Here is a 25,474-nt window from a genome sequence, read left to right on the forward strand (position 1 = left end):
TTTTCTGTGTCACTGCTGCTTAAGTTTTAATTGCTGCCACATTGCCTGGTTCCTTTTCCACATTATCATCCTCAGCTCTTCTGAAAAGGTTATCTGCTATCTTATCCCATGAATTGGCAGAACTGTCTCCTGTTTCATCCTGCTCGATTATTTTTTATAGATCTGCAGTCCCCTCTAATACCAGTTCTGCCATCTGTACCACTTCAACCGATTTGCTTACTTCCATCTCCATGGAGACAGCAAATATTTGTAACATCCACCACAAAGAAATTTTGTTTGCATTCTGAAGCTCCATATCATCTTTCCTCCCAAATTTTCACTTTCCACCTCCAAACTCTCCACAGATTTTCTCTCTTCCTCCATGCTGCTGCTTCCCATAGGCCTCTTCCTTGCTACTGTAGGAGCCATTCAACACTTGTCTAGCAGCTCCAAAGAATAGGGGTAGTTCCCTGGTGTCATAGCCAAAGTTTCCATCCTCCTAGTCAGCATTGGCCTAGTGAGACTAACTTTGTCAACAAAATGTAAATAAATAAATAACTAAAAATAAAAATGAAATCAATGCTTGAAGAATATATATACATATGTTTGTGCCCTGATATAATTAAAAATGGATTAAGGGACTTTTATTATCTTTGTTAAAACTATCATAAGTATGTACTTACAGCATTACAAGTAAGGACTTGAAAAATGTATGTTTAAATTGAATAATGACAAACATTATAGTAGAGATATGATTTGCTACAGGCAATCATGCTAGTGAGTCTTGATAATTTAAATACCAACAGTTTATGGTCTACTTCTGTAGTGCACTGATGCATAAAGTGAAATCAATCTGTCTTTTTGAGGTGCTGTCTCAGTAACTCCTCTTTTCTATCATAATGGAATGCTGGATTAATTTTCAGGGATCTATTATAACTTGTTGAACATTCATAATGTCAACATAAAAATGATGAAACATGGAATGTCGACAGTTACTGCGAATGCTCTGATGATTACCCTTTAACAGGCTAAACCAGCAAGTATTTTTTGCAGGAGGGCTAGCCTGCTCACCCCTTGTGTGGGAGCACCCTTGCTAACATGGAGATCACACAGTCGCCTGGTAGGGGATGTTGATCTTATATACATGCAGACCATATGTTTCTGTCAACAAAATGGTGTCAATCAAACAAATGTCAATCTAGTGACTGTGTAATATATGTATGTATATATATCTATATAAAGATATATATAGATATAGATAGATATATATGGATCACCTTCATTTGCCTGACAGTTCATTTGCCCGACAGAAATTTCAGGCAGTCCAATTGCCTGACAGTTCTTTTCCTCGGCAGTTCATTTGCCCGACAATTAGAAAAAGGCAAATAAAAGGTGTATGTCCTTTTCCACACAGTAGTGCGACCCTGGAGTTCATAGGTTCATAGGTTGATACTAGGCTTTCTGCCCTAGGGCATTTATAAGCCTAGCCAGAGTGTGTTTGGCTTTCGCCACCCTTTTAGATTAGTTGACTGTGCCTCTGTATAGTAGGTCACAGAAGATAGCCCTTTTGAGGTTAGTTTACTGTGCTTCTGTCTAGTAGGGACACAGAAGAGATCCCAGGGGTAAACCTACGATCTCCCATCCACTCGTCAAGATTTCTCTTGAAGAGGGTCATTGAGGGACTCTGCCTAACATGGATTGGGATTTTGTTCCAGAGTGAGGGGAGTCTCTGGGATATGAATCTGTCCCTCCAGCATGTCCTATTTATTTCTGTGCTGAGGTTTAAGTCCCTGGAGCGTGTAGCTCTAAGGGATTTGGATTTCCTGAGGTGGAGCATGTCCATTAATTCTGGGTTGGACATGGCTTTATACATCAGGCACAGATCGCCTCTGAGTAGGCGGTAAGCAACTGAGTAGAGCTGGAGTTTCTTTAGCCTGACTGCGTAGGGCATCTGTTTGAGTCCCTTGATCCTCTTGGTGAGGTACTTTTGGGGTCTTTCCAGTTGCTGAAGGTGTCGGGTAAGGTACATCCCAAATGGGGCATTCTATTCAATTATGGGCCTGATGAGTGATGAGTAGAGGGGCACAATGACCTCTCTTGATCTAGATGTGAACCCTTTTGAGATAAGGTGGGCTATATAGAAGGTCTTTCTAACCACTTTGGCAATGTGATTGTCAAAGGAGAGATTGCCATCTACTTGGATCCCCAAATCTCTAATTACTTCTTCCGTACTTAATGGATTATCACCTATGTGGTAATTTGTGGGCACTTTGTTTTTCCCAAAGGGGAGGACTATGCACTTTTTGGCATTTAGCTTTAGGCCATGTCTCTAGCATCAGTTATCCGTCTCTGTGAGACCCTTTTGAAGGATGCTTGTGTCAGTCGGTGAGTCGATTATGGCACCCAGTTTGCAGTCATCTGTGAACTTGGTCAGCCATAGTCCTCCCATGTTAGCCTGTACCTCAGAGAAATATATACCGAACAAGAGAGGTCCCAGGACTGAGCCTTGTGGGACTCCACTTGTAACTGGTTTAGAGTCTGACATGGCACCTGCAATTCTGACCATGTGGGTTCTATCCCTGAGCCAGTTTGCAACCCATCTTGTGACATAGGGGTTGATATTTAAGCTGGTGAGCTTATTTATGATGCCCGAGTGGGGTATTGTGTTGAAGGCTTTTGCGTGGTCCAGGTAGGCTGTGTGGACTACCTTCCCTTCATCTATGGCCTTGGTGACTGTTTCAAATAAGTCGACCATGTTCAAGAGGCAAGATCTGCCCTTAACAAAGCCGAATTGGGTAGGATCCAGTGTTTGGAGGTTCCCAATGTCTTTGTTTATGAGTTTCATGAGGATACGCTCCATAGCTTTGCAGACCAGGCTAGTCAGGCTTATAGGATGATAGTTTCCAGGGTCTGTTGTGGCACCACCTTTGTGGAGTGGGACCACTGTTGTTGTACGGCATTCCTTCGGTACATATCCTGTAGTAAGGCTGAGATTGAACAGTGACTTTATGTGAGGGTTCAGTTCTTCTTGGAGTTCGTGTAAGACGCAGCCCGGGACACCGTCCGGACCCATTGATGCTGTGTTTTTTGCTTTGGAGAGGGCAGCTCTCACCTGTGCATCTGTGATGTCAGGAAGGCTGCACTCTGTTGGGATAGACATTTGCTCTTTTGGGGGGGAAGGGGGGGGGGAACTTTGCACTGAATCTGTGTGCCAGGCTGTTGGCAATGTCTGTGGGTTCAGTCTATTTTTTGTCATTTTGAACTAACTCAGAGCATATCTGGGAGTTGCCACCCATGTTCCTGACATATCTAAAGAAGGCCTTGTGATTATCTTTAGCATCTTAGTGCAATTTTTCTTTTGAAGCTGGCCTTAGATGATTTTATGAGGGATCGTAGTTTCCTGCTAGTACTGATCAGAGATGCCTTCCCTTTTTGGGATTTTGCTCTATCATGTAGTAGCTTCCTCCTCCTTCTGTTGTACAGCTTATTTATGGCTGGGGTCCACCAGACAGGTCTCCTCCCTTTGGAGGAATGAGTCTTGGTTTTATTTGGGATAGCGTGATCCATGCATTCCTGTAGGTGTCCATAGAAAGCATTTGTAAAGGATTCTGCGGTTTGGGCTGTATTTTCCACTGGCCCGTGGGCTTTGAAGGATTCCACCTCGGTTTTGAGAAGTGTGAAGTTTGCTTTTGAGAAGTTCTTCACTGTGGTTTCCTAGTTAGAATATATAGTTTGGAGGGCACAGCCCCCCACACTGGGGGGTGTGGGGGTAAAGCCTCCCACCTACTTTGTTTCTATATTGTCCAGTTTGTTTTTTTATTGTTCACTAAAACCAAAGTAGGTGGGGGGGGCTTCGCCACCCCACACCCCCAACTATATATTCTAACACACACACACACACACACACACACACACACACACACACACACACACACACACACACATAATGTTTACATATGATTATGTTGTCACTGGTTAGCTGCTACTTATGTTGAAACACAATATATCTACCATTTTGGACAACAGACATATAAAATCATGGCACAATGCATCTAGCAAAAAATATAAAAAATAAAAATCTTACAATAAGCTGGTTGCATAAGTGTGCACACCCTTAAACTAATACTTTTCTGAAGCACCTTTTGATTTAATTACATCATTCAGTCTTCCTGGGTACACACCTGCCACCAATTAAGGAGACTGCAATTAACCCCAAATAAAGTTCAGCTGTCCTAGTAGGATTTTCCTGACATTTACTCAGTTGCCTGCTACAGCAAAAGCCATAGTTCACAAAGACCTTACAAAGCATCAAAGGGATCTCATTGTTGAAAGGTATCTGTCAGGAGAAGGGTACAAAACAATTTCCACAGCATTGGATATACCATAGAACACAGTGAAGACAATCATCAAAAAGTGGAGAAAATATGGAACAGTGATGTTGCAAAAAACTGAATGTCCCCCCAAAATTGATGAAAAGACAAGATGAAAACTGGTCAGGGAGGCTGCCAAGAGACCTACGGCAACACTGAAGGAGCTGCAGGAATTTCTGGTGTACTACATGTAGCAATCTCTCATATTCTCCATATATCTGGACTATGGGGTAGGGCTGTAAGATGGAAGCCTTTTCTTACACAGAAGAACATCCAGGCCTGGCTAAAATTTGCAAAACAATGCATCAAGACTCCCAAAAGCATGTGGGAAAATGTGTTATGGTCTGATGAGACCAAGGTTGAACTTTTTGGTCACAATTCAAAAAGGTACGTTTGGTGCAAAAACACTTCGCATCACCAAAAGAACACCATCACCATGGTGAATCATGGTGATGGCAGTATCGTGCCTTGAGGTTGCTTTTCTTCAGCTGTAACTGAGGCTTCAGTCAAGATGGAGGGAATTATGAACAGTTCCAAATACCAGTCACATTTGGCCCAAAATCTTCAGGCACCTACTAGAAAGCTGAAGATGAAGAGGAATGTCACCTTTCAAGCACAATGTACATCCAAATCAACAAAAGAATGGCATCACCAGAAGAAAATGAAAGTTTTGGTATGGCCCTGCCAGAACCCAGACCTAAATCCAGTAGAAAATCTGTGGGGTGACCTGAAGAGGGCTGTGTCACAATCTGACAGATTTGGAGCACTTTTGTAAGGAAGAGTGGGCAAATATTTCCAAGTCAAGATGTGCCATGTTGATAAACTCCTACCCAAGAAGACTGAATGCTGTAATTAAATGAAAAGGTGCTTCAACAAAGTATTAATTTAAGGGTGTGCCCACTTATGCAACCAGCTTATTGTACATTTTTTTATTTTTTATATTTTCCCCCCTAACAGATGTGTTTGTTTTTCAAATGAATTGTACAGGTTATAGGTCATATTGAAGGTGATTTATTGTGGTCTCATTTGTTTATATCACAAAAACCTGGCAGTTTAACAGGGATGTGTACACTTTCTATATCCACTGTATATACTAACTATACTGCTGCATACCAATGATCAGAGTGAACATGTTATATAAGTTAAAAAATAAAAAGAATAAAAGTCTAAGAAAAAAAACTATAGACTGGATGTGAACAAACTATATAGTGTACATGAATTATTGGTTAAAATGCATCTGACAAAACAAACATTTGACTAAATAAAAGGTAACCTGAGACAGACATCCATATATTTATATGCAAATTTATATATATATATTTATCTATTTATGTATCCTTTATTAACCAGGTTAGTCCCACTAGGCTAGTGACCTTCTTTCAGAGGAGACTCGAGCTAGTACTTGTACTATTTGGGGAAATTTGGGCAGGGCATTTGCTAACTTTCCCTCATACCTCTCAACTGTCCAGATTTTTGCTTCATATTTTTGGACTGTTCCTCATAATATTTGTGGTTTTCTGGCAAATCACAAGGATTTAATTTATTAAATAATAAGAGAGATTTGAGTTTCAGATTTTATGTCCTTCAAAAATGCAATGCCATTATTTTGGCTTTGTTCAGATTTCTTGTTCTAAGAGGTTGAGAGGTATGCTTCCCATACTCTTTTTGATAGGTACCATGGGATCTTTTACAGCCACCTGAGCTACCACCACAGCAAGCAGAAGGAGCCTTGGTTTAATGTCTAATCTGTAGGACAACACTACCAGGAATGTAGCACCTTCCTTATGCTGCACTGCAGTGTTAGCAATCGCTCTACCTGGATCTGGAGAGAATCAACAGTTTTCTGCACCAAACGGAAGTGTGCTACCTGTTGCAAAACCGACACTCTGACACTGCAATAGATGTATATATATATATATATATATATATATATATATATATATATATATATATATATATATATATATATATATAAATGCACACACACACATTTTATATATATATATATATATATATATATATATATATATATATATATATATATATATATATATATATGGGAGCCCTTCATTTGTTCGAACTTTCAGATGTTCGAAACTCATATGGCTGACACCATATGAACGAATGTTTGAAAGGCCAACAAATGATAGCGGAGATCCCGCTACAGTGCAGGACTGGGAGATTCCCCTTTCCTGCACTGTAGTGTGATCTCAAAGTGAGAATATTTAAATAGCAGGGGGGGTGGGGAGTGCAGGGGGCTTGTCCCCCTGCATAACTCAGTTTTACTGTGTTTACAGGTAGGTAAATGGTGCTATTTCAGGATGTCGGTCTTTCGGAATGTCGATCATATGCTGTCAGCTATATGAAAGTCAGTATTCTGAATGGTCGACATTCTGAAGTAGACACACACACACACACACACACACACACACACACACACACACACACACACACACACACACACACCTCAAATGTCTAGATTTCCACCTCATATTTTTTGGTCTGTTCCTCACAAGGTTTGTAGTTTCTTGACAAATATGAGGATGAAAGTCACTAGATAATGACATACATTTGAGTTCCAGACTTCATATCATTCAGAAAATGCATGCTAACACTAAGTTTATAAGAGCAATATTTAAAATGTGTCCTTCTTTTTGGGCGTTTCTCCCCATATTATTTTGGCTTTGTCCTTCTGTTAACTGGTATGATATATTTAGGTGTATGCCAATTGTTTGAATCACCTAAATATGGGCAGCATAAAAAAATAGCTAATGTTCAAAATATCGACAGTTAAAAATATTTAAACACAAAATATTGACAGTTAAAATATCTAAATACAATATATCAACAAAACCTAACCACATCCCAAAGAAATGTTTTTGCAGTGGGGATAATTATGTGCACCATCTCTGAGGTCACATAACTGTGGGGAAATGGCACATTCTCTTCCATGGTGTAACTTTAATTTTTGTCAATATTTTGTGCTTAGATATTTTTAAATCTGAGTGTTTTGAACATTATATATGTTTGTCAGTCTTTACGCTGCTGATATTTAGGTAATCCAATTACACACCACACACACACAGACACACACACACACACACACACACACACACACACACGCACACACACACATATATATATGTATATGTATGTATATATATATATATATATATATATATATATGTATATATACACATGGACAGAGATCTATGCAGGATGTGTTAAACATGCACATGTAACATGGCTGTCTGAATTTTATTTGCAAGTTGAAAAATAAAAAGAATAAAAGTTTAAGACCAAAATTATGGATATGAAGAAAATGTATATTATACATGAATTACTGGTTAAAATGCTTCAAAGCAACACGTCTCCTATCTTCAAAACAAATTTCCTATAAAGAGTATATCTGACATCAAAATATTTAACACACATTTAAATTTTAATATCTCAGTGTATCTGTGCTTTTGTGGTCAAAAAATAGTTGAGTCATTTAATAGATTCTCTGTCAGTCTAGCCAGATAATTCTGCAAATAGCATAAGAAATGCGATGTGACCAGAAGGGACAGTTTAACGTGGTACTGCGCAAACCTTATGTGGCATAGGGCCTAAGGTAAACCCTATGGCAGGAGTGAGATCTAGTTCAGTGGTGACAGCTGGACAGTGAAAAGTAAATTTCTGTAGCAAACTAGTAAAGAAAAGAAAAAGTTCCATCTTTGCCAGTGTTTCACCTGCGCAAATTCTTCGCCCTGAAAAAATCAAACACATGGTTAGCAATTTAGTTGGGTGCATGTATGAAAATGCTAATAAATAAAAACTTTTTTTCTTTTGCTATACTCTTTATTTAACAAATTTTCATCTTAAAAACCCATAGTACAAGCAAGCAAAAAATAGAATGGTTTAAATAAATACATTGTAAAATCCATAACGTCAGAAAAACTTTTAATACTATAGAAATTTACACTTTTTGAATTTCAAATTTTATTTCATTAGGACTACTTTGAAAATGGCATTCAAATCCTGCAATCTGATTGACTACGCAAAGGAAAACTTTGGAATGATAGTGGAGTTTAAAGCCCATGCAATCAAAAGCAGACAACTGAACTAAACAAAATCACTTCACTGTAGACAATTATCAACATTACAACTTCAACTCGAAGCCTTGACTAATGAGACTTTTTATATTCACAGATTACGGATTCACAGAGTCTGTCTCAGAGACATTTTATATGAGCAACAAACATGAATAAACACAACATAAAAGTAGTAAGATCAATTCAAAATCCTTATTCAATTCAATAACTGATACTCAAATTCAAAATCCTTATTAAATTCAATAACTGATGTACATACATTTCCTACTGTAGTCTCCCCTCGGATATTACCAGCTTTAGTTCAATAAAATGCAAATATAAACTGTATGGGGGGATAGCCACCTGGCAGTGTAAACATTGGCTCGAGATGACTGTCACTGTTGAAGTGACACCCTGACCCCATGTGCAAAAAAAGGGAAAAGGGGTTGAGGATGGATGGATGGATGGATGGATTGGGGGATATATGCTAATTCTGAGATTACAGCATCTCAGAGCATACCACTTTCTGTGAGGTATAATGATTTTTTACACACACACACACATATATATATATATATATATATATATATATATATATATATATATATAGCATCCCATCCTAATTTGTAGCTCTGAGATTTCTAATTCACTCTTTTTCTGTTTGAATTTCAGTTTGTTTTTCAAAGTGTCAGGACTTTTACTGGGGGTGTCACACTTTTGATATTAAAGCAGTTAAAATATACCATCAAGTCATGGCAAAACTATTTAAACTTTTAAAATGTCTGGCTTCCTTATCACTGTTATTCAGGAGGATATTCACCATATAAGAATAGAGCAGAATAAAGCATGTTGAGAAAACTGCATCTTATCACAGTATCAGAAAGGGAACGTAAACAGAAGGTTCAGTTTAACATGGTAATCTACAAATCTTATGTGGCATATTACCTACAGTGATAAGGTATCAGTTAACTATTTGTTAGAAGAACTTCTTCATCTGACAGAACAATAAAAGGACAACAACACAATAATACAGTAGTAAGTTAAGAAGTTTCCTCTTGCTGTGATAACATTTAAATGAAGGAGTTTCATATATGTATATGCACACATATATATATATATATATATATATATATATATATATATATATATATGTGTGTGTGTGTGTGTGCATGTGTGTTTGTGTGCACGCATGCGCGCATATATATTTTATATATATATAGAGAGAGAGGGAGAGAGTGTGTCTAGGAGTTGAAGAGTTTTGAGTTTTCTTGTCTGCACAGGGACTGGATATGAAATTTTTTCTAGTGTGCTCTAAATACATTCAGGCATTAGATATATAGAATTGTTGTTGTGTTCTATGTCTATCAGAGCAGGGATGTAGCCAAAAATATGCATTTTGTATTCAAACCTAATGTCGCTGCCCCCCACTACCCACCAGTTGTTTAAAAAATGTATTCAACATGCAAAATGTTGCCCTGCTGAACTTCAAAAGCGCTCCCATTACCTTTGACAGTCACCACTTCTAACTATAAAAAGACTATTTTAAAGTTATATTCCTATCACATAAGCATGTCTTGTGTAGCTCTAAGCACTGGACATCAGTTTAACCAGTTCTAAACATTATGTGTTGTCTAATACAATGTTTCTGAGAGATGTTCAGAAAAAATGTACTCAAATGAGTACACAACGTATGCCTAGCTACACCACTGTATCAGAGGGAGCATTACTGCGAGTGCTTGGGGCTGTTCACATTTGTATCTGTACAGATTGTTAGCCTCAGTTGAGTGCTGCAATTGCATGAAGTATGTTAGAATATGGTGAGTTTTGAGAGTTGGCAATTTTTTTTTATTGGTAGTCAGTGTTCCTGGTGTTGTTTAAAAGATGTCATGTTGTGTGCATGTTCCTTCTTAAAGGAAATGTTCACATATGTCAAGAGCAAGGTCAGGACGTCTTAAGTGACTAGGAGGTATAGCTGACAAGTTGGGTTTCCTCATTTGTTTGTTTTTCCCACTAGATGGCAGTCAGTGAGCTAACCTACAAATAAAAAGATGCCCCTCTGTTATACAAAATATGCACAACAAACACATTTGTGGGCTGAGAGTTTCAGTTAGAATAGCCTTCTTTAAAATATTGCTTCTGTCGTTATAGCTCTTAAATGTATGCAAGTGAAACCAAGGTACTTGAATTATCCACCACAGAAGGCTTCTAAAAAATCACAGTGATTTAGAACAGTATAAAAACTTTTACACAGTCTTGCAGAAGTTAAACTGCTTAATTTAACAGCACTTTATTTTTGTTCTAAAAAAATTAAATGTGAACATAACCTCAAAAAAAAAAAAAAAAAAAAAAAAAAAAAATGTCAGGATGGCTTGTTGGGATAGCTGAATGCATCTTTGTCACTTAAGACCTTAGTCGCAGAATCACTTTGATGAAACCAGTACGCTGGCAACAGTAGGTAAGAATAAATATTTATAAGATGTGTCTTCTTCAGTGGTAAATGGGAGTATGCCTGTATGTATCTGAAACTCTGATTTGTGTTTCATCAGTGACCACGTTAGGTGCAGTAGCTTGCATGCAGCAGATATTTCTGTGTCTATGCCTCCTAGACAGTGGCGCTTTGCATATCACAGCTTGAAAAGCAGTGGAAAACAAGTCATCACAAATTCCCTCATAATTACATTATGATGACTGTTGTTTAGTTTGCTGATTTTGGTTTGTTTTCCATGGGGAAAGTCTTTTGTGTGTGCATGCCAGGATCACTGGTGACAAACAAGGAAATTATGTGGCCTGTAATTATTGGTGTTGAGCAGAACCACCAACATGAAATAAACAAATGAGAAAGCAAATGAAGCCTGCTCTAAAAAACATCTTACCTGCACACTGCACACACAGAGTGGGATTCATAGGAACCTGCTCTGCAGTAAAACTTGTGCTGCTTAGAAAGTGAGTGAAAGAGCTGAGCAGTAAGGTACTTCAGAGTCATGCATGTGATGACACTGGAACTTAAGTTCCATGTCTGTGAATTATTTACCTGAACAGAATTATACACATAGACATCTCTGCACAAACAGTTTAAGGTTCCAAAGTGCAAGTTTGTTTGGTGAGGGATTGGTGCCTGAGAATGTCAGTCAGAAAGTGAACAGAGACTCTTAGCACATGTAGTGTTATATTTTAAGCACTTGTTCTTCTCCGTAGATTCAAAGAATTCTGTCTCGTGGTGTTTTTTTGTTTTTTTTTGAAAATGCACCACAAAGCTTAACCCTTTCCTGTATAATGCCATTTCTATTTCCCCACCAGAGATGTCTATTACAGGGTGTGATGCCCCTGCACTGGCCCAGTAATCAAGAAGCCTCAATCCTCACCACTGGCAGCAGTGAGGGACGTACACAATACAATGGGCGGATGACAAGTACACACACAGTTAAGTACAGTTACGCAATACAATGGGCGGATGACAAGTACACGCACAGTAAAGTACAATTTCCCTTACGAGCACACATTGACCACAGTCAGTCCAGGGCTGGTTTCTCCCTCTTTTTTGCAGGTCCCCGCTAAGAATCCCCACTGCCACAGCTACAATGTTGAGATCTCAGCTGAGTGGCCAAGACCTCCAACACTCTCTCTGTCCAACCAGTGTTTTGTGTCCATGCCCAAGTAGCTGACACACACACTCTTGGAGATTTGTTTTACACACACGCGCACACACACACACACACACACACACACACACACACACACACACACACACACACACACACACACACACACACCTGGGAAAGACTGGCACAGGTTTACTAGCTATGCCCCCTTCTACCCAGACTATAAGATAGTTATTACTGCCACCAGCCATCTCCTTATCAGCTGCTTTAAGGCCCTTAACAAAATGTGTCCAATCTTACTATGTAATATTACGATCAATACAAATGGTAGTCTGACCAAGAGCAAGGCCATTATGAGTGGCCTACACAGTGTCACCAAATAAATATGTAAATATTCCCAGAACATAAATATGAGTCTACACAGATCAGCCACAATGAAAGGTTTAAAAATATTTAATCATAAATAATAAAAGAACAAGAAAATACTCAGTATATACTTACAGTTACATCAGAGTTCAAAATCACAGTAAATATGTAAAACAACATCACAGGACAGTCTCAAATAAATAAATAAAAATATTTAAGCTAAGCTTTGCTATATTCCCGACTATATCTAAGAGACTTATTGTACTGTAATAACCTACGTCAGAGAAAGTAAAGCAGACGTGGTGAGTGAATCTTGATATTGTCAGGTCGAAGTCAAAATACAGAATACAGTCTCTCACTAAGAGACTTCCCAGATTAATATCTCAAAAATTACTGCTGGGACAGCTTGCAGAATGGCATTTCTTGTCATCTGACTCTATCCCAATGAAAGAAAGTCAGGAAGTCCTTCTACGTGGCACACCTCACCATAAAAGGGTTCTCATCCAGGAAAAAAGAGGTCATTGTTCTCCTCTACTCGACACTCATTAGACCCATTATAGAGTACAACGCCCCTTTTGGAATGTACCTCACAAGACATCTGCAGCAGCTGGAAAGGCCACAGAAGTACCTCACAAAGAGGATTATTGGCCTCAAACAAATGCCCTACACTGACCGCCTCAAAAAACTCCTGCTTTACTCTGTAGCATATCGCCTACTCCGAGGTGATCTCTGCCTAACATATAAAGCTATGTCAAACCCAGAGCTGTTGGACATGCTGCACCTAAAGAAATCCCAATCCCTCTGAGCTACATGCTGCATGGACCTAAACCTTGACACCACAATAAACAGGACATGCTGGAAGGATAGATTCCTGTCCCAGAGACTTCCCATACTCTGGAACAGGCTACCCATCTATGTCAAGCAAAATTCTTCATTAGCACTCTTCAAGAAAAATCTTGATGAGTGGATGGGAAATAGGAAATACACCCCAGGGATCACTTCTGTGTCTCTGCTCGACAGTGGCACAGGAAAATAACTTTCTTGGGTGATGTAAGCCAGGGAACCTTGTTGGCTAGGCTTACATAGGCCCTTGGGCCGATAGCCTAGTACCAACCTATGAACCTATGAAAACCCCCATTGGTGCAGCTGGTAGCATTTAGCATCTACCTGTGAAAATACATAGACAAGGGCTTTTCTTAGATCTAAGGCAGATCCTGGAAGTCATAAAATAATAAAACACTTCCAAGACACTACAGAAAACTTTTAGTTCTAGACACTGTATCTGTTACTGCCCTGAAACTAAAAAATAATATCCTTTTATTATGTGGCTATAAGGCAATTTAATTTCAGCTATTTTTCTGAAGTTAACATCTTGTGTTCCAGTTTCCATTGTTAAAATATATACATCTAAACAGTTACAATAGTGCAGTTACATTTCTGTTCTAATCCAGTACGGCATGCTGTGTTTACATCTTTAAACAGCACTTTGTAAAATACCTCTTCAGTACACGTCTGTACAAACCATCTTATATGACATACAGTTCTAATACATTTGTAACACAAGTATAGGAATCACGTTGATATTCACAAATGACATATAATTATTTACAAAATTCCAGATAGCTGGGCTGGCAGTATGTCCTTTTGTGGCAGGCTGTATTATGAAAGATTGCTTACAGTGCAGTGAATCAGGTTATACATTGGCCTAATTTACACAGGCTGTGCCTTTAGACTGTCAGATTTCCATTTCCCATGAAACTACTGTTTCCGTTCACTTACAAGCTGCTGAGAAGAGGAACAGCAGCAGTTTGTGAATTGCTTTCCTTTTATGTACCACATAACTATCTACAAATACACGCCAGAATGTGTATCATTTCACCAGTATGTGACAGTACAGATTTTTCCTGACATGAGGAATGTTTGGTAAAACAACATTAATGTTAAATACTCATTAGTCACCTAAGACATACCCTTTGGTTTGCAGAGCCGAAATAAAGCCTCCACTAACAATGTCTACATTCATTGAAAGTGAATCTGTGAAATGTATGAGACATAAATGCATTCAGTAATACAGTCATCTATAGTAAAACAGAGTACAAGCTGTGTAATGATCATAACATACCTTTTAAAGACGCACAGAATGCGACAGGAAACGAGTGACAAATCTTGGAAGAGACAAGTATACTAATGATACAAACTGACATTTGAAAACTGCATGCAGCACTGTAATCTTCTTATATAATTACTTACGATTTTTAATTTTAGACATTAAAGTTTACTTGCCTCAGAAAACATCTTAGCAATAATGAAGGTTAAACCTACACAAATACTCCTGGTATCTAGTCATCCATTTTCAATGCCCACTTTATCTAATTCAGGGTCATGAGAGAGGTCGACCCTATCCCTGAAGATCACAGATGTATGGTAGGTATCACTCCTTGTTGAAAATACACACATTCACATGACTTTGGGGTCTGATAGGGACACTGGAAACCCCGAATAAAAATCACATGCTGACAAAATGATGAAAGTTTCCACTAAAGGCACCCCAGCCATGAAATGAACCACAGAACAACCACATTCTGTGTAAACATCTCAGCACTGTACCCAGTCATACATTTAAACAGCTTCTTCCTAAACAGTCTAATATCCATTTAGGTTCCATAGCATTAGAATATTGTAGAAGGATTTGATGGAGAATGCTTATATCTCATTTGTAAGGAGATACCTGCATTAAAGGGAAAACAACATGAGATACTTGAAGTGATATTTCAGTAAAACCTAACTCACAGTGGGTCATTACGGGAGAGCTCCTAGGGAAGTAAACACAAAGGTTTTGTTTCAGCTTGGCTATAATAGTATCCTAAAAGTACCATATTTTATTTATTGACATTTGATTACTGGGAAAGTCCAAGTGGGTAGGTGCCCATTTTCAGTGAAGTCTGTGGGAGAAAAGCTCCAGAAAATTACATACACATTTTAAGAACAAATACAATCTTCAAAAATTATGCAACAACATCTAAATAATTGTAGCAAATTATAGCAAATTAAACAATGTGAAAACATTGGTTTAGAATAGCAACAACTTATATGACAATTATTTAACATTTAGAGAAATTTTAGCCAGTTTAGAGAAATTAAGGGCAAATTAGTATAATACAAACAGGAATTGCAATACAAAGTGAGAGAGAGAGCGAAAGGGGGGCTATGGCATATTTAGATAGAGTGTCAAGGGAGAGAAATTGATTGAAGTAAGGAAATGGGTGCAAAAAGGGAGTAAGGAGGTACAAGGTATGGACAGGTACTTGTCATTATTTAGGGTTATAGTTTTTCCTGGGGTTGAGCAGGAACAGAGACATATTTTGGCTAGGAAGTCTTTCAGAATGGTTTTAAAAAAAAACTGGAGGGAGAGTATTGACCTGATGGATACAGGTATGGAGTTCCAGGCCTTAGCAGCATGGCATGAGTACAGAACTTACCCAGCAGATTTAATAGATTTGTGGACAGAAAGGAGTTTTTGGTCATTAGATCATAATGGCCAAGTGGGAACACAGATGTGTAGAATGGTATTTAGTGATGGAGAAGCAGATGGATGCTAGATAATTTTATAGGTGGGAAGAAGCTGTGCATATGTTTGTTGATGGGGTAGTTCTAAGCACTTTAGGCTTTTTAGTGCTATACAGTGGTGTGTTCTGAAAGGGGTATTTGCAGCAATTTTAGCAACTTTATTATAGCATTGTTCAAGTTTTACTATTTATGATGCCAGGGGCTTGGTAAGGATGACAGCACCATAAAATAGTGAGGGGACGAGGTAAGTAGCAGCAAGTTTAGTTTTAGTTGTTTTGGTGAGAAAGTTTTTGGCTCTGTAAAGCATCCCCAGTTTCTGGGAAGTTGTTTCACATGTAATTTTGCATAAACATGTCAAATTTAAGATCTGTAATAATTTGCTATGAAAGTGATTTCAGTGGTGGGATTAAGAGGGAGAGAATTTAAATTTTTTAATGCTAAAGGAGTTTGAGGAAAAAGTACTTTTTTGGAGGGGGAGTTGAACATGAGCTGTGAGTTACAAAACAATTTTGCATTGGCTGTTAAAGTTTCCTGAGTAATGTTTTGGAGATGTGTCAGGTTGTCTGATATACATATGAGTATGGCGTCACCTGCATATTATATTAAGGAGGCCTGTTGTGTGGATGTGTAGATGGTGTTGGTGAGAATGTTAAAGAGAAGGTGACCAAGGATTCTGCCTTCTGCTACACCGGTGGTGACTGGGAGGTATCGAGAGAGGGTAAAGTGACATTTTATTGACTGATGTCTATTGGACAAGTAACTTTTGAACCATAGCGGGGTGGGATGAGATAGACTTAGTGAGGACATTTGCAGTAGATGTTTTCAATGACAAACTGTGTCGAAGGTTTTAGACAAGTCTAAAAATAATAAGGAGACTAGTTTGCCATTATCTCTCACTTTACTGACAGTAACTATAAAGGTTAGAAGTGCAGTGTTTATTCTATGGGAGGGATGGAAGCTGCTGTGTGGTATGGAGGATATGAGGTCTTCCTGCAGGAAATAGTTCATCAGTCATTATTGGAATACATTTTCAAGTAATTTGGGCAGGGGAGATAAGACTGCTATAGCTCTAAAGTTAGTGATGTCTGTTGAATTTCCTCCTTTCTGTAATAGGATAACGTGTACTTTTTTTACCCGAGAGAGAGGGAATACAGGATTACTGGATTGACCTATTTATATGGTTTGAGACAGCATAGGCAATGCTATTAGGTGCTGTTTTAAGGTACCCACTTGGAAGGTCATCAGCTGAAGTACAGCCTGGTTTGAGTTTAAGAGTAGTTTTATATAGCATGTAGGCACAGATTTAAAGGTGAAAGTGGACGTGGTGACGTGGCTGTTGGGCAGGGCTAGGAATAGATGCTGGGGAATCCTTGGTTAGAGATGCTACACTATCTATGAAATAAGAGCTGACTTTTATTGTAGTTTCAAGTGGTGAGTTATTAGGAAAGGGGTTAGGGTTGAATTTTTGGCCAAGATGTAAGATTTCCTTAACAGCTGATCAGAATTTTTTAGGGTTGCGTTTGCTATTGTTTTAAATATTGTCAAAGTATAGTTTTTCTATTCATTTATGTGCTTTTTATTACAGTCATGGAGAATTTTGAAGTATTCGAGATACTGTGTTTTATACTTTTGCCATTCTTTTCATGCTTTTTCTCTATCCTGAATTAGCGTCCTACTCTTTTTGGATAGTTAAATTGCATTATTTGTTTTTAGTCTGTTCCTTCTAGGAGGTACAAGGCTATTTAGGATATTCAGATAAGTTGTACTGAATTCATTTACAGCATTGTCTAATGGGAAGAGTTTTAGGTACTTCCAATTGATAGATGATAGGGTAGTAATGTATAATCATGGGCTAAACTTGGACATGTTGTGTGTTGTTTTATAAACATGCTGTTTAAGTGGATGTATAAGCTGCCCGGTTGTACAGATTGGGAGATGGTCCAAGAGAATCTGACATTGTACCTGTGGTCATGAATTTGCTAGGGTCTGATACTAGGATCCAAACTAATAAGAAATTTGATGCCGTGCTATAATGTGTGGTGCTATTAATTAGCTGTGGGAAACTACAGGGGAAATATTAAAGCAATCCCACCACATTTCTCTTTATACAGTCATTACGGATGACATTTTAGTTGAGGGTGTAATTTTGGAGTCATTTATGCAGGGTTTGAGCCAAGTTTCAGTAAGAGCAAGAATATCAGGCTTGTGTTGCGTAATCCAGGTATGCAGTTATGTAGTTTTATTTCTTGTGCTTTTAATATTTATGTTATCAAAAGTTATATTACCAGGGTAGCAGGTTGACCATTGTGGAGTTAAAGCAGTGTGTAGAAGGGAATTGTTTTGATGTTGGTTGTAATAGGCGAGGCCAGCGTCAGGGTGACTGTTTTCTCCTAGGAGGATTTTAGTACATTGGGGTATTACTGATTCTGTTTTTGGAGAGTATTTTTCCACTTAATTTTGTTTTGATTTGAGCTGAAAGGAGTTGATCAGTCTGTATTTGGGGTAAAGGTGAGGGGCATTATTAAACAGGTTTGGTATGATGAATGGAAATTTTAAGGAGAAGTATGGATTAATGGTTGGGGCAGAGTTGGAGCGATGTTGAGAGCTATTACTGACTCATGTAGGATAAGAGATGGTTCAGCAGGAGGAGGAGAATAAAGGATAAGTTGAGCATTATATTGGCAGGAGGTGGAGAAGCAGGAATCAAAAAGAAGCAAGAAATTGCAGGGCCGTAAGATATTTAGTGCTGAGCAAGTCTGACTGCTGTAGAAGATAGGTAGGAATTATTTTCTATGAAGGAAGAGAGTTAGGCTATCCTGGTATTTTCTCTTATGTTTCTGAAATATAAGAAACAGAGTTGAAAGCAACAGGTGTGAATTACCAGAAGCATAGCTGGCTCAACCAGTGCCCTGTGCAGGTCCCAAAAACTAGAATCCCACTCCCTCAGCTTTTCAAGACAAGAGAAAAAAAGTATGTTCCTTCTACTGTCACTCCAACTAGCTGGCCAGATGCACAACACCCCCCCCCCCCCACACACACACACACACACACTCTTGCCCCAGCCATTCAGGTCCTGTTTCTGTCCTAACCCTCCTGCCTCACACTTTACTTAAAAAATAAAAATAAAAAAAATAAAAAATCATTTCTTCTGTTAAACTGTGGTAAAGTGTTGCTACAATTTATACCCTTCCTGCACAGAGCTCATAGGCACTCAAGTCCTAGTTTTTATTCTCTTTTAAACTGTAACAAATGGCTTGCTACAAATGTAGTAATCAGTTGCTACAGTTTATACCTAACATGAAACAATCAGTGCTCAGGTTTTAGTTAAAAAAAAAAAAAAGATTTTTACTTTTAAACTGTTCGTACAGTTTAGACCAGAAGCAGAGCAGTTACCAGTGGTGTTCTCAGATGTCCAGATAAAATTAGATGGCCTGTAGCTTACCAAGTTTGCAAACTGGGTGCAATCACTGAGTCCCCTAATGATGTTAACACATCACAAAAGGGGCTAACACAGACAAATGATTGGCGCCAAAGCCATGGACCAAACTTGATGCAAAAAAGTGCATTATTATCCCTTTTGGCAAAGGGAATGTCCCTGCAAATTATAGTACAAACAGTACCCGCCTAAGCTCTAACCCTGTGGTGCGAGATTTGTGAACACAGGTTAATAGCAACATAAACTTTGATCACCATGTGCCCACAGTGGTAAGGAAAGCCTTCTACATTACACACCTCATAAGTAAGGGCATCGCATCCAGGACTAAGGATGTTATAACTCCTCTGTATTCAACCTTCATCAGACTACTAATAAGAGCATAATGTTCCCTTCTATATGTACCCCACCAGACACCTGTAGCAGCTGGAGAGACCACAAAGGTTTCTCATCAAGAAAATACAGAGCCTTCAAAATATGACCTATGTTGGATAGACTGAAAGCCCTATCAGTGTACTCTGTACTCTGTATCTTATAGGCTGCTGAGAGGTGACTTGTGCCTGGTCTACAGAGCAGTCTCTGACCCAGCCCTAATGGAAATGCTGCGCATCCACAAGTCAAATGGGTTAAGATTCATTCGCTCCAGGGATCTTAACCTAGCCTGTGACATTAACAGAATATGCTGGAGAGACAGATATGACTCCTAGAGCTTGCCGCTCCTCTGGAATAAACTCCTAGTTCATGTGAAGCAAAGCTTCTCAATGACCCTATTTAAGTGAAACTTGGACAATTGGATGGGAGACCATAAATTCACCCCCAGAGTGGCACCTGTATCCCTCATGGAGAGGGGCAGTCACCACTGATCATCAACTCATGCTGCAAATATAGGATCATAGGAGGTTACTAGGCTAATGGCCCTAGAACCCTTACAAGCTTAGCCAAGTGTAACCTCTGTTCCCAAAAATATCAGTGTATTAAGTGGAACTAAGTCAATAACTACTGCCCCTGTCCAAGAAGGATGCAGGTGAAACTCCTGGGGTGAATTTGCGGTTTCCCATCCAATCATCCAAATTATGCTTAAATAGGGTTAGAGAGAGGATCTGCTTCACCTGAACTGGAAGTTTGTTCCAGAAGAGAGGTAACCTCTGTGAGACATATCTGTCTCTCCAGCAAGTCCTGCTGATGTCACATATTAGGTTGATTCCCTAGAGGGAGTGCATCTTATACCATTTGATTTATGAATGTGCATCATTTCCATTACAGCAGGATCTGAGATTGCTTTATATACAAGGCAGAGATCACCTCTGAGTAGTTTTTAAGACACAGAGTATAGTGACAGTGATTTTAATTTGTCAACATAATACATATGCCAAAGACTGAATTTTCTTTGTAAGAAACCTTTGAGGTCTTTCCAGTTACTGCAGGTGCCTGGTAAGGTACATATCAAAGGTAGCATTGTACTCTACTATTGGCCTGATGAGTGAGCCGTACAGCAAGGTTATAACCTCTTTTGTTCTGGATGCAATGCCCTTATTTATGAGGTGGGTGATGTAGAAGGCCTTTCTTACCACTGTGGAGATGTGGTTGTCAAAGTAAAGGTTGATGTCAACCTATGCACCCAAATCTTTCACCATTGATTGCATGCTTAGGGTGTTGTTATTAATATGGTAATCTGCAGGGACATTGCCCTTGCTGAAGGGGATGATAATGCATATTTTTGCATTGAGTTTTAGGCCATAACTTTGGCACTAGTCATTTGTCTAAGCCTCTCTTGTAGGATGTTGACATAATTGGAGGCTGCATGACTACATCCAGTTTGCAATCATCAGCAAACTTTGTCAGCCATAGGCCTTTTCCTTTAGCCTTTACATCCATGAAGTAGATTCCAAACAGTAGTAGCCCCAGCACTGATCCCTGTGGAATACCATTGGTTGTGGGTCTGCTGGTGGAGTTAGAGTCACCTGTGCATTCTACTGGTGAGCCAGTTTGCAACCCACCTGACAATATACAGGTTGATCTCCAGCTGAGTTTATCAATGATGACTAAGTGGGAAATAGTGTCAAAGACCTCGGCCAGGTCCACGTAAGCCGTATACATGGATTTGCCTTTGTTCAGGGCTTTGGTGACTGTCTTAAAATAGTCCACCAAGTTCAAGAGGCAGGATCTCCCTTTAATGAAGCCAAACTGGATTGGGTCAAGCATTTGGAGGTCTCCTGTATCTTTGCTGATAAAGTCCATGATTATTATTTCCATAACCTTGCAGATTAGGCTTGTCAGGCTTATGGTTCTATAGTTCCCAGGGTCTGTGGAGGCACCTTCTTTATGTAACAGGATGACAGCTGCTGTTTTCCATTCAGCAGGTACAAAACCAGTGCTTAGACTGTGGTTAGAAACAATACCCAGTGGCACAGCTAGTTTCTGTTTTAATCCATTTAGAACACAGCCTGGGATATTATCAGGTCCCATAGAGGCTGTGGGTTTGGCTTTGGAGACAGCGTTTATGACCTGTTCCTTGGAGGTACTAGGTGGAGGGCATGTGGTAGGGATGCTTTGGGGGATATGTGGCAGGGACGGGGGGAGAAGCTTTCACTGAACTAGTCAGCTAGCAGGTTGGCTATTTCTGTGGGTTCAGTATATGTAGTGCCATTAACAACCAGTTCTGAGCAGATATGTTTTTTTCGCTTAAGGTTTCTGAAGTAGCTAAAGAAGGCCTTATGGTTATCTTTAGCAAAGGAGGCTAATTTGGATTCATAGACAGCTTGAGAATGCCTTATGAGGTGTCTTATTTGCTTGTTTAAGCTGTGGAAGGAATGCTTCCAATTCAGAGACCATTCCTTCCTGTTCTTGGACAGCAATTTCTTTCTATTATTGTATAACCTGGTAATGGTGGATGTCCACCAGGCAGGCTTGTTTTTTTTCTTGAGGATTTTGATCTTATCAGGTATGGGCTGAATAATACATTTGTATAGCTGTCTATACAAGGCATTGGTGTAAATCCCAGTATAATTGTCCATGCCATCAGTAAGGGCAGGGGCTATGAAGCTATAAATGCCATCAAGTATTAGGTTGTAATTGACTTTGGAGAAGTTTTTTAGTCTAATTGCTGCTAATGAGGGGGTCAGATGTTATTGTTACTTCTAATGAGACTGATTTATGATCAGACTTCACTAGGGAGGGCCGGACACATGGTGTGGTGCAAAGACCACCCATGTCAGTGAGCACCAGATCCAGAATGTTTGGGCCCCTTGTGGGGGTATCAACCAACTGGTCCAGGCATTGGAGTTGATGAAGTCCATCTAACATGATCAGTTAGGGAATACGGGTATAGCAAGGCTAGGCTCTAGGGCCATTAGCCTTTTAATCTCTTAAATACTATGATCCTGTGATGATGGATGACCAATCATGCCCTCTAACACTTTACTCCTGGGCAGTTGCCCCTCTCGCCTCACCCTTCTGTGCATTACTAATTGCAGGAATGGTGGAACTTACTACTACTTTAAAAAAAAGCTTAGTTAAAGAAATAAGATGTATTTCTGCCTTGGTCCATCCTTCTCCTTCCCCATAAGAAGAGAACAAAATGCTGCTGAGTCATATCCATGATTTTCTGGCCAGGTATAATTTAATGGTATAAAAAAGGTTGTAGCTGGAGGTATGACCAGAAGATATTCTTCCAGGCTCTTTTATTTACCGAAAGGTATTTCTAGCAATCTACACTTACTTTCATAAATATTTTACATTTTTTTCCTAAGGGCTATGTAAAATGTTTGATTTTCTTTTTGGGTCCTTCCTGTCTTATCCATTGGCCTGTTCAATCCACCATCCTGATTGGTTGCAGCTAGTGTTGACAGGGACACGAGTCTAGTGTTGATAGGCTATTATCCTGATTTGATCTTAATCTGGCTAGTGCTTCTAATGCTGTTATCCTGACTTGAACCCTTTTTACTGGATCACCTAATGACCCCCTTGTGTATCTCAGCACCTGATTCAGGGCATGACATCCAATATGTGCAATAAAGGGATGGCACTTCCTTGTCTTTCACTGGCAACCCTTTCCTCTAAGATACTGACATCTCACATTAATAGGTTCATAGAAAGTTACTAGGCTAATGGCCCTAGAGCTTTTACAAGCCTAGTCATATTTATCCTGAGTTGCCCCAATTGTTGGTGGTTAGGTGAGTGAAGTTTGCAGATGTAAGTGTCTATAGCAGTTAATACCGACTTCCTCTATCCAGGAGGGACATGGGCACCACCCCAGGAATGAATCTGTGGTCACCCATCCATTGATCTAGGTTGCATTTGAAGAGGGGCTCTGTTTCACATGATATGGAAGCTCATTCAAGGGAAGTGGCATTCTCTGGGAGATGTATCTATCTCTTCAACAATGACCTGTTCATGTCAGAGGCTAGGTTAATATCCTTGGAGCAAGTGACCCTCACGCAGTTTGATTTACGAATGTGTAGCATTTTCATCAGGGCCGGATTAGAGCCAGGCACAGATCTCTCTTTAGCAACCTATAGGAGACATAATACAGTGATGGGGCTTGTTTTATAGGCCCTGTAATTTCTGGTGAGAAACTTCTGTTGTTTCTCAAATTGTTGCAGGTGTCTGGTGAGGTACATGCAAAAGGGAACACTGTATTCAATTAGTGGTCTGATGAGGGCTGAGCATAATGGAACTATAACTTTCTTTAGATCTAGATGTGATGCTTTTACTTATAAGATTCCTAGATCTCCATTTTAGATATACAATCCCATCCAGGATAAGTGAGCTGACTAAAGCCCTTCAGTTCCCATCTTGCCATCTCATTGGTCTTTCTTGATCTGCTAATTAAACCATGGCTGTCTGGACCATAGTTAGGGCTCAAACCCTTTATGCCACACAACTGTTTTAATAGCTATACACATGTTTTAATAGCTATACACATACTTATAGAAGTGCCTCCAGCCATATCATCTCCAAGCAGGAAATTATGCTGCTTTATAAGGAGTTAGAGAAGCTTTTTTTCAGTCAGATTCTGAAACCAGAGTAAATAACTTTTGATTCCTATTTTATTCATGTACACAAAGAGGCATTTACTCTGGCTACTATGTAGCTTTATTTGATTTGGGTGTGATTTTTAGAAGCCTTCTGCATTGAGTAACTACCGTGATTTCTTGTTCTGCAAACCCTAGTCTGACAATATTTTTCTTTCTTTTTCTCGTAATCAGGGGCATGCACCCCACAGCAACATATGTCAGGCTAGAGTGCCAGTTCTTCTTTGTTACTCCCACAGTTCAGAGCGTGACTCTGGCATTCATCATGGAAGCATTCTAGCATGTCATGCTTAACAATTAGAAACCTTCAAGGTGTTCCTGTAGATGCGACATCACAAGCCAGGATCCGCATCATCGCAGCCTCTATTACACGGGCAAAGAGAAAAACGTTAAACACTTCCGTAAATGCCATCGATCTAGTCTGGCATCCTGACACTGGACAAGAGAAAAATCAAAGGCCTACGCTACTCCATTTATTGTTGAAGGTGTCCAGTAGAGGTTCAGTTTTCTGTTGGAGTGCCTTCTGTGTGGGTTTTCTCCAGGTACTCCAGTTTTCTCCCACGTTACAAAGACATATGTCTGGAGCATTTCGTCTCTGGCCTCCGCTGAAAATTGGCTTTGTTCCAAGTCGACTTTCCCAGTAAACAAATATTAAATAAACAAATAAATATAAAGGGATCTGCAGATGGTCCCTGATATGACCTCAGATTGGTGGCGATGTATCAAGGAATGTGAAGAAATCAAAATGCAGACATCAGACACACCCTTCTCATGGGACGTTCTCCACTGAGGCCACCTTACAGTCTTTGTAAGCTGTCAGATCCTCATCCACACCCTCTATACTTCTGCCTACTATTACTTTTCACCATTTATACTTCTGCATAGTCATACATTTTTGAGCCTCAGACTATGATTTCACCTAAATCACAACATACTTCCTTCATCCCAATTAATATCCATTCTTCCTCACTCTGATCCCTTGAGCAAAGTCCTGTGGGCATCCTAGATCTAGCCACCCAAGATGGCTTCCATGGTACATTTATCATGGGCCTTT

General features: G+C 39.3%; 1 protein-coding gene across 1 annotated transcript in view; it reads right to left on the bottom strand.

Moving 5' to 3' along the window:
• Positions 1-7,591: 7,591 nt before the first annotated feature.
• LOC122794348 (cytochrome P450 2K1-like) overlaps positions 7,592-25,474 on the bottom strand; it is a 601,970-nt gene continuing 584,087 nt past the window's right edge. Inside the window, exon 9 of the mRNA XM_044062659.1 lies at positions 7,592-8,098. Coding sequence (XP_043918594.1) covers positions 7,920-8,098 — 179 coding nt within the window. The 3' untranslated portion in view covers positions 7,592-7,919. The remainder of the gene's footprint in view (positions 8,099-25,474) is intronic.

This window comes from Protopterus annectens, chromosome 2.part1 (assembly GCF_019279795.1).
Source record: "Protopterus annectens isolate FY-2018-M chromosome 2.part1, PAN1.0, whole genome shotgun sequence".
Classification (NCBI taxonomy): domain Eukaryota; kingdom Metazoa; phylum Chordata; order Ceratodontiformes; family Protopteridae; genus Protopterus; species Protopterus annectens.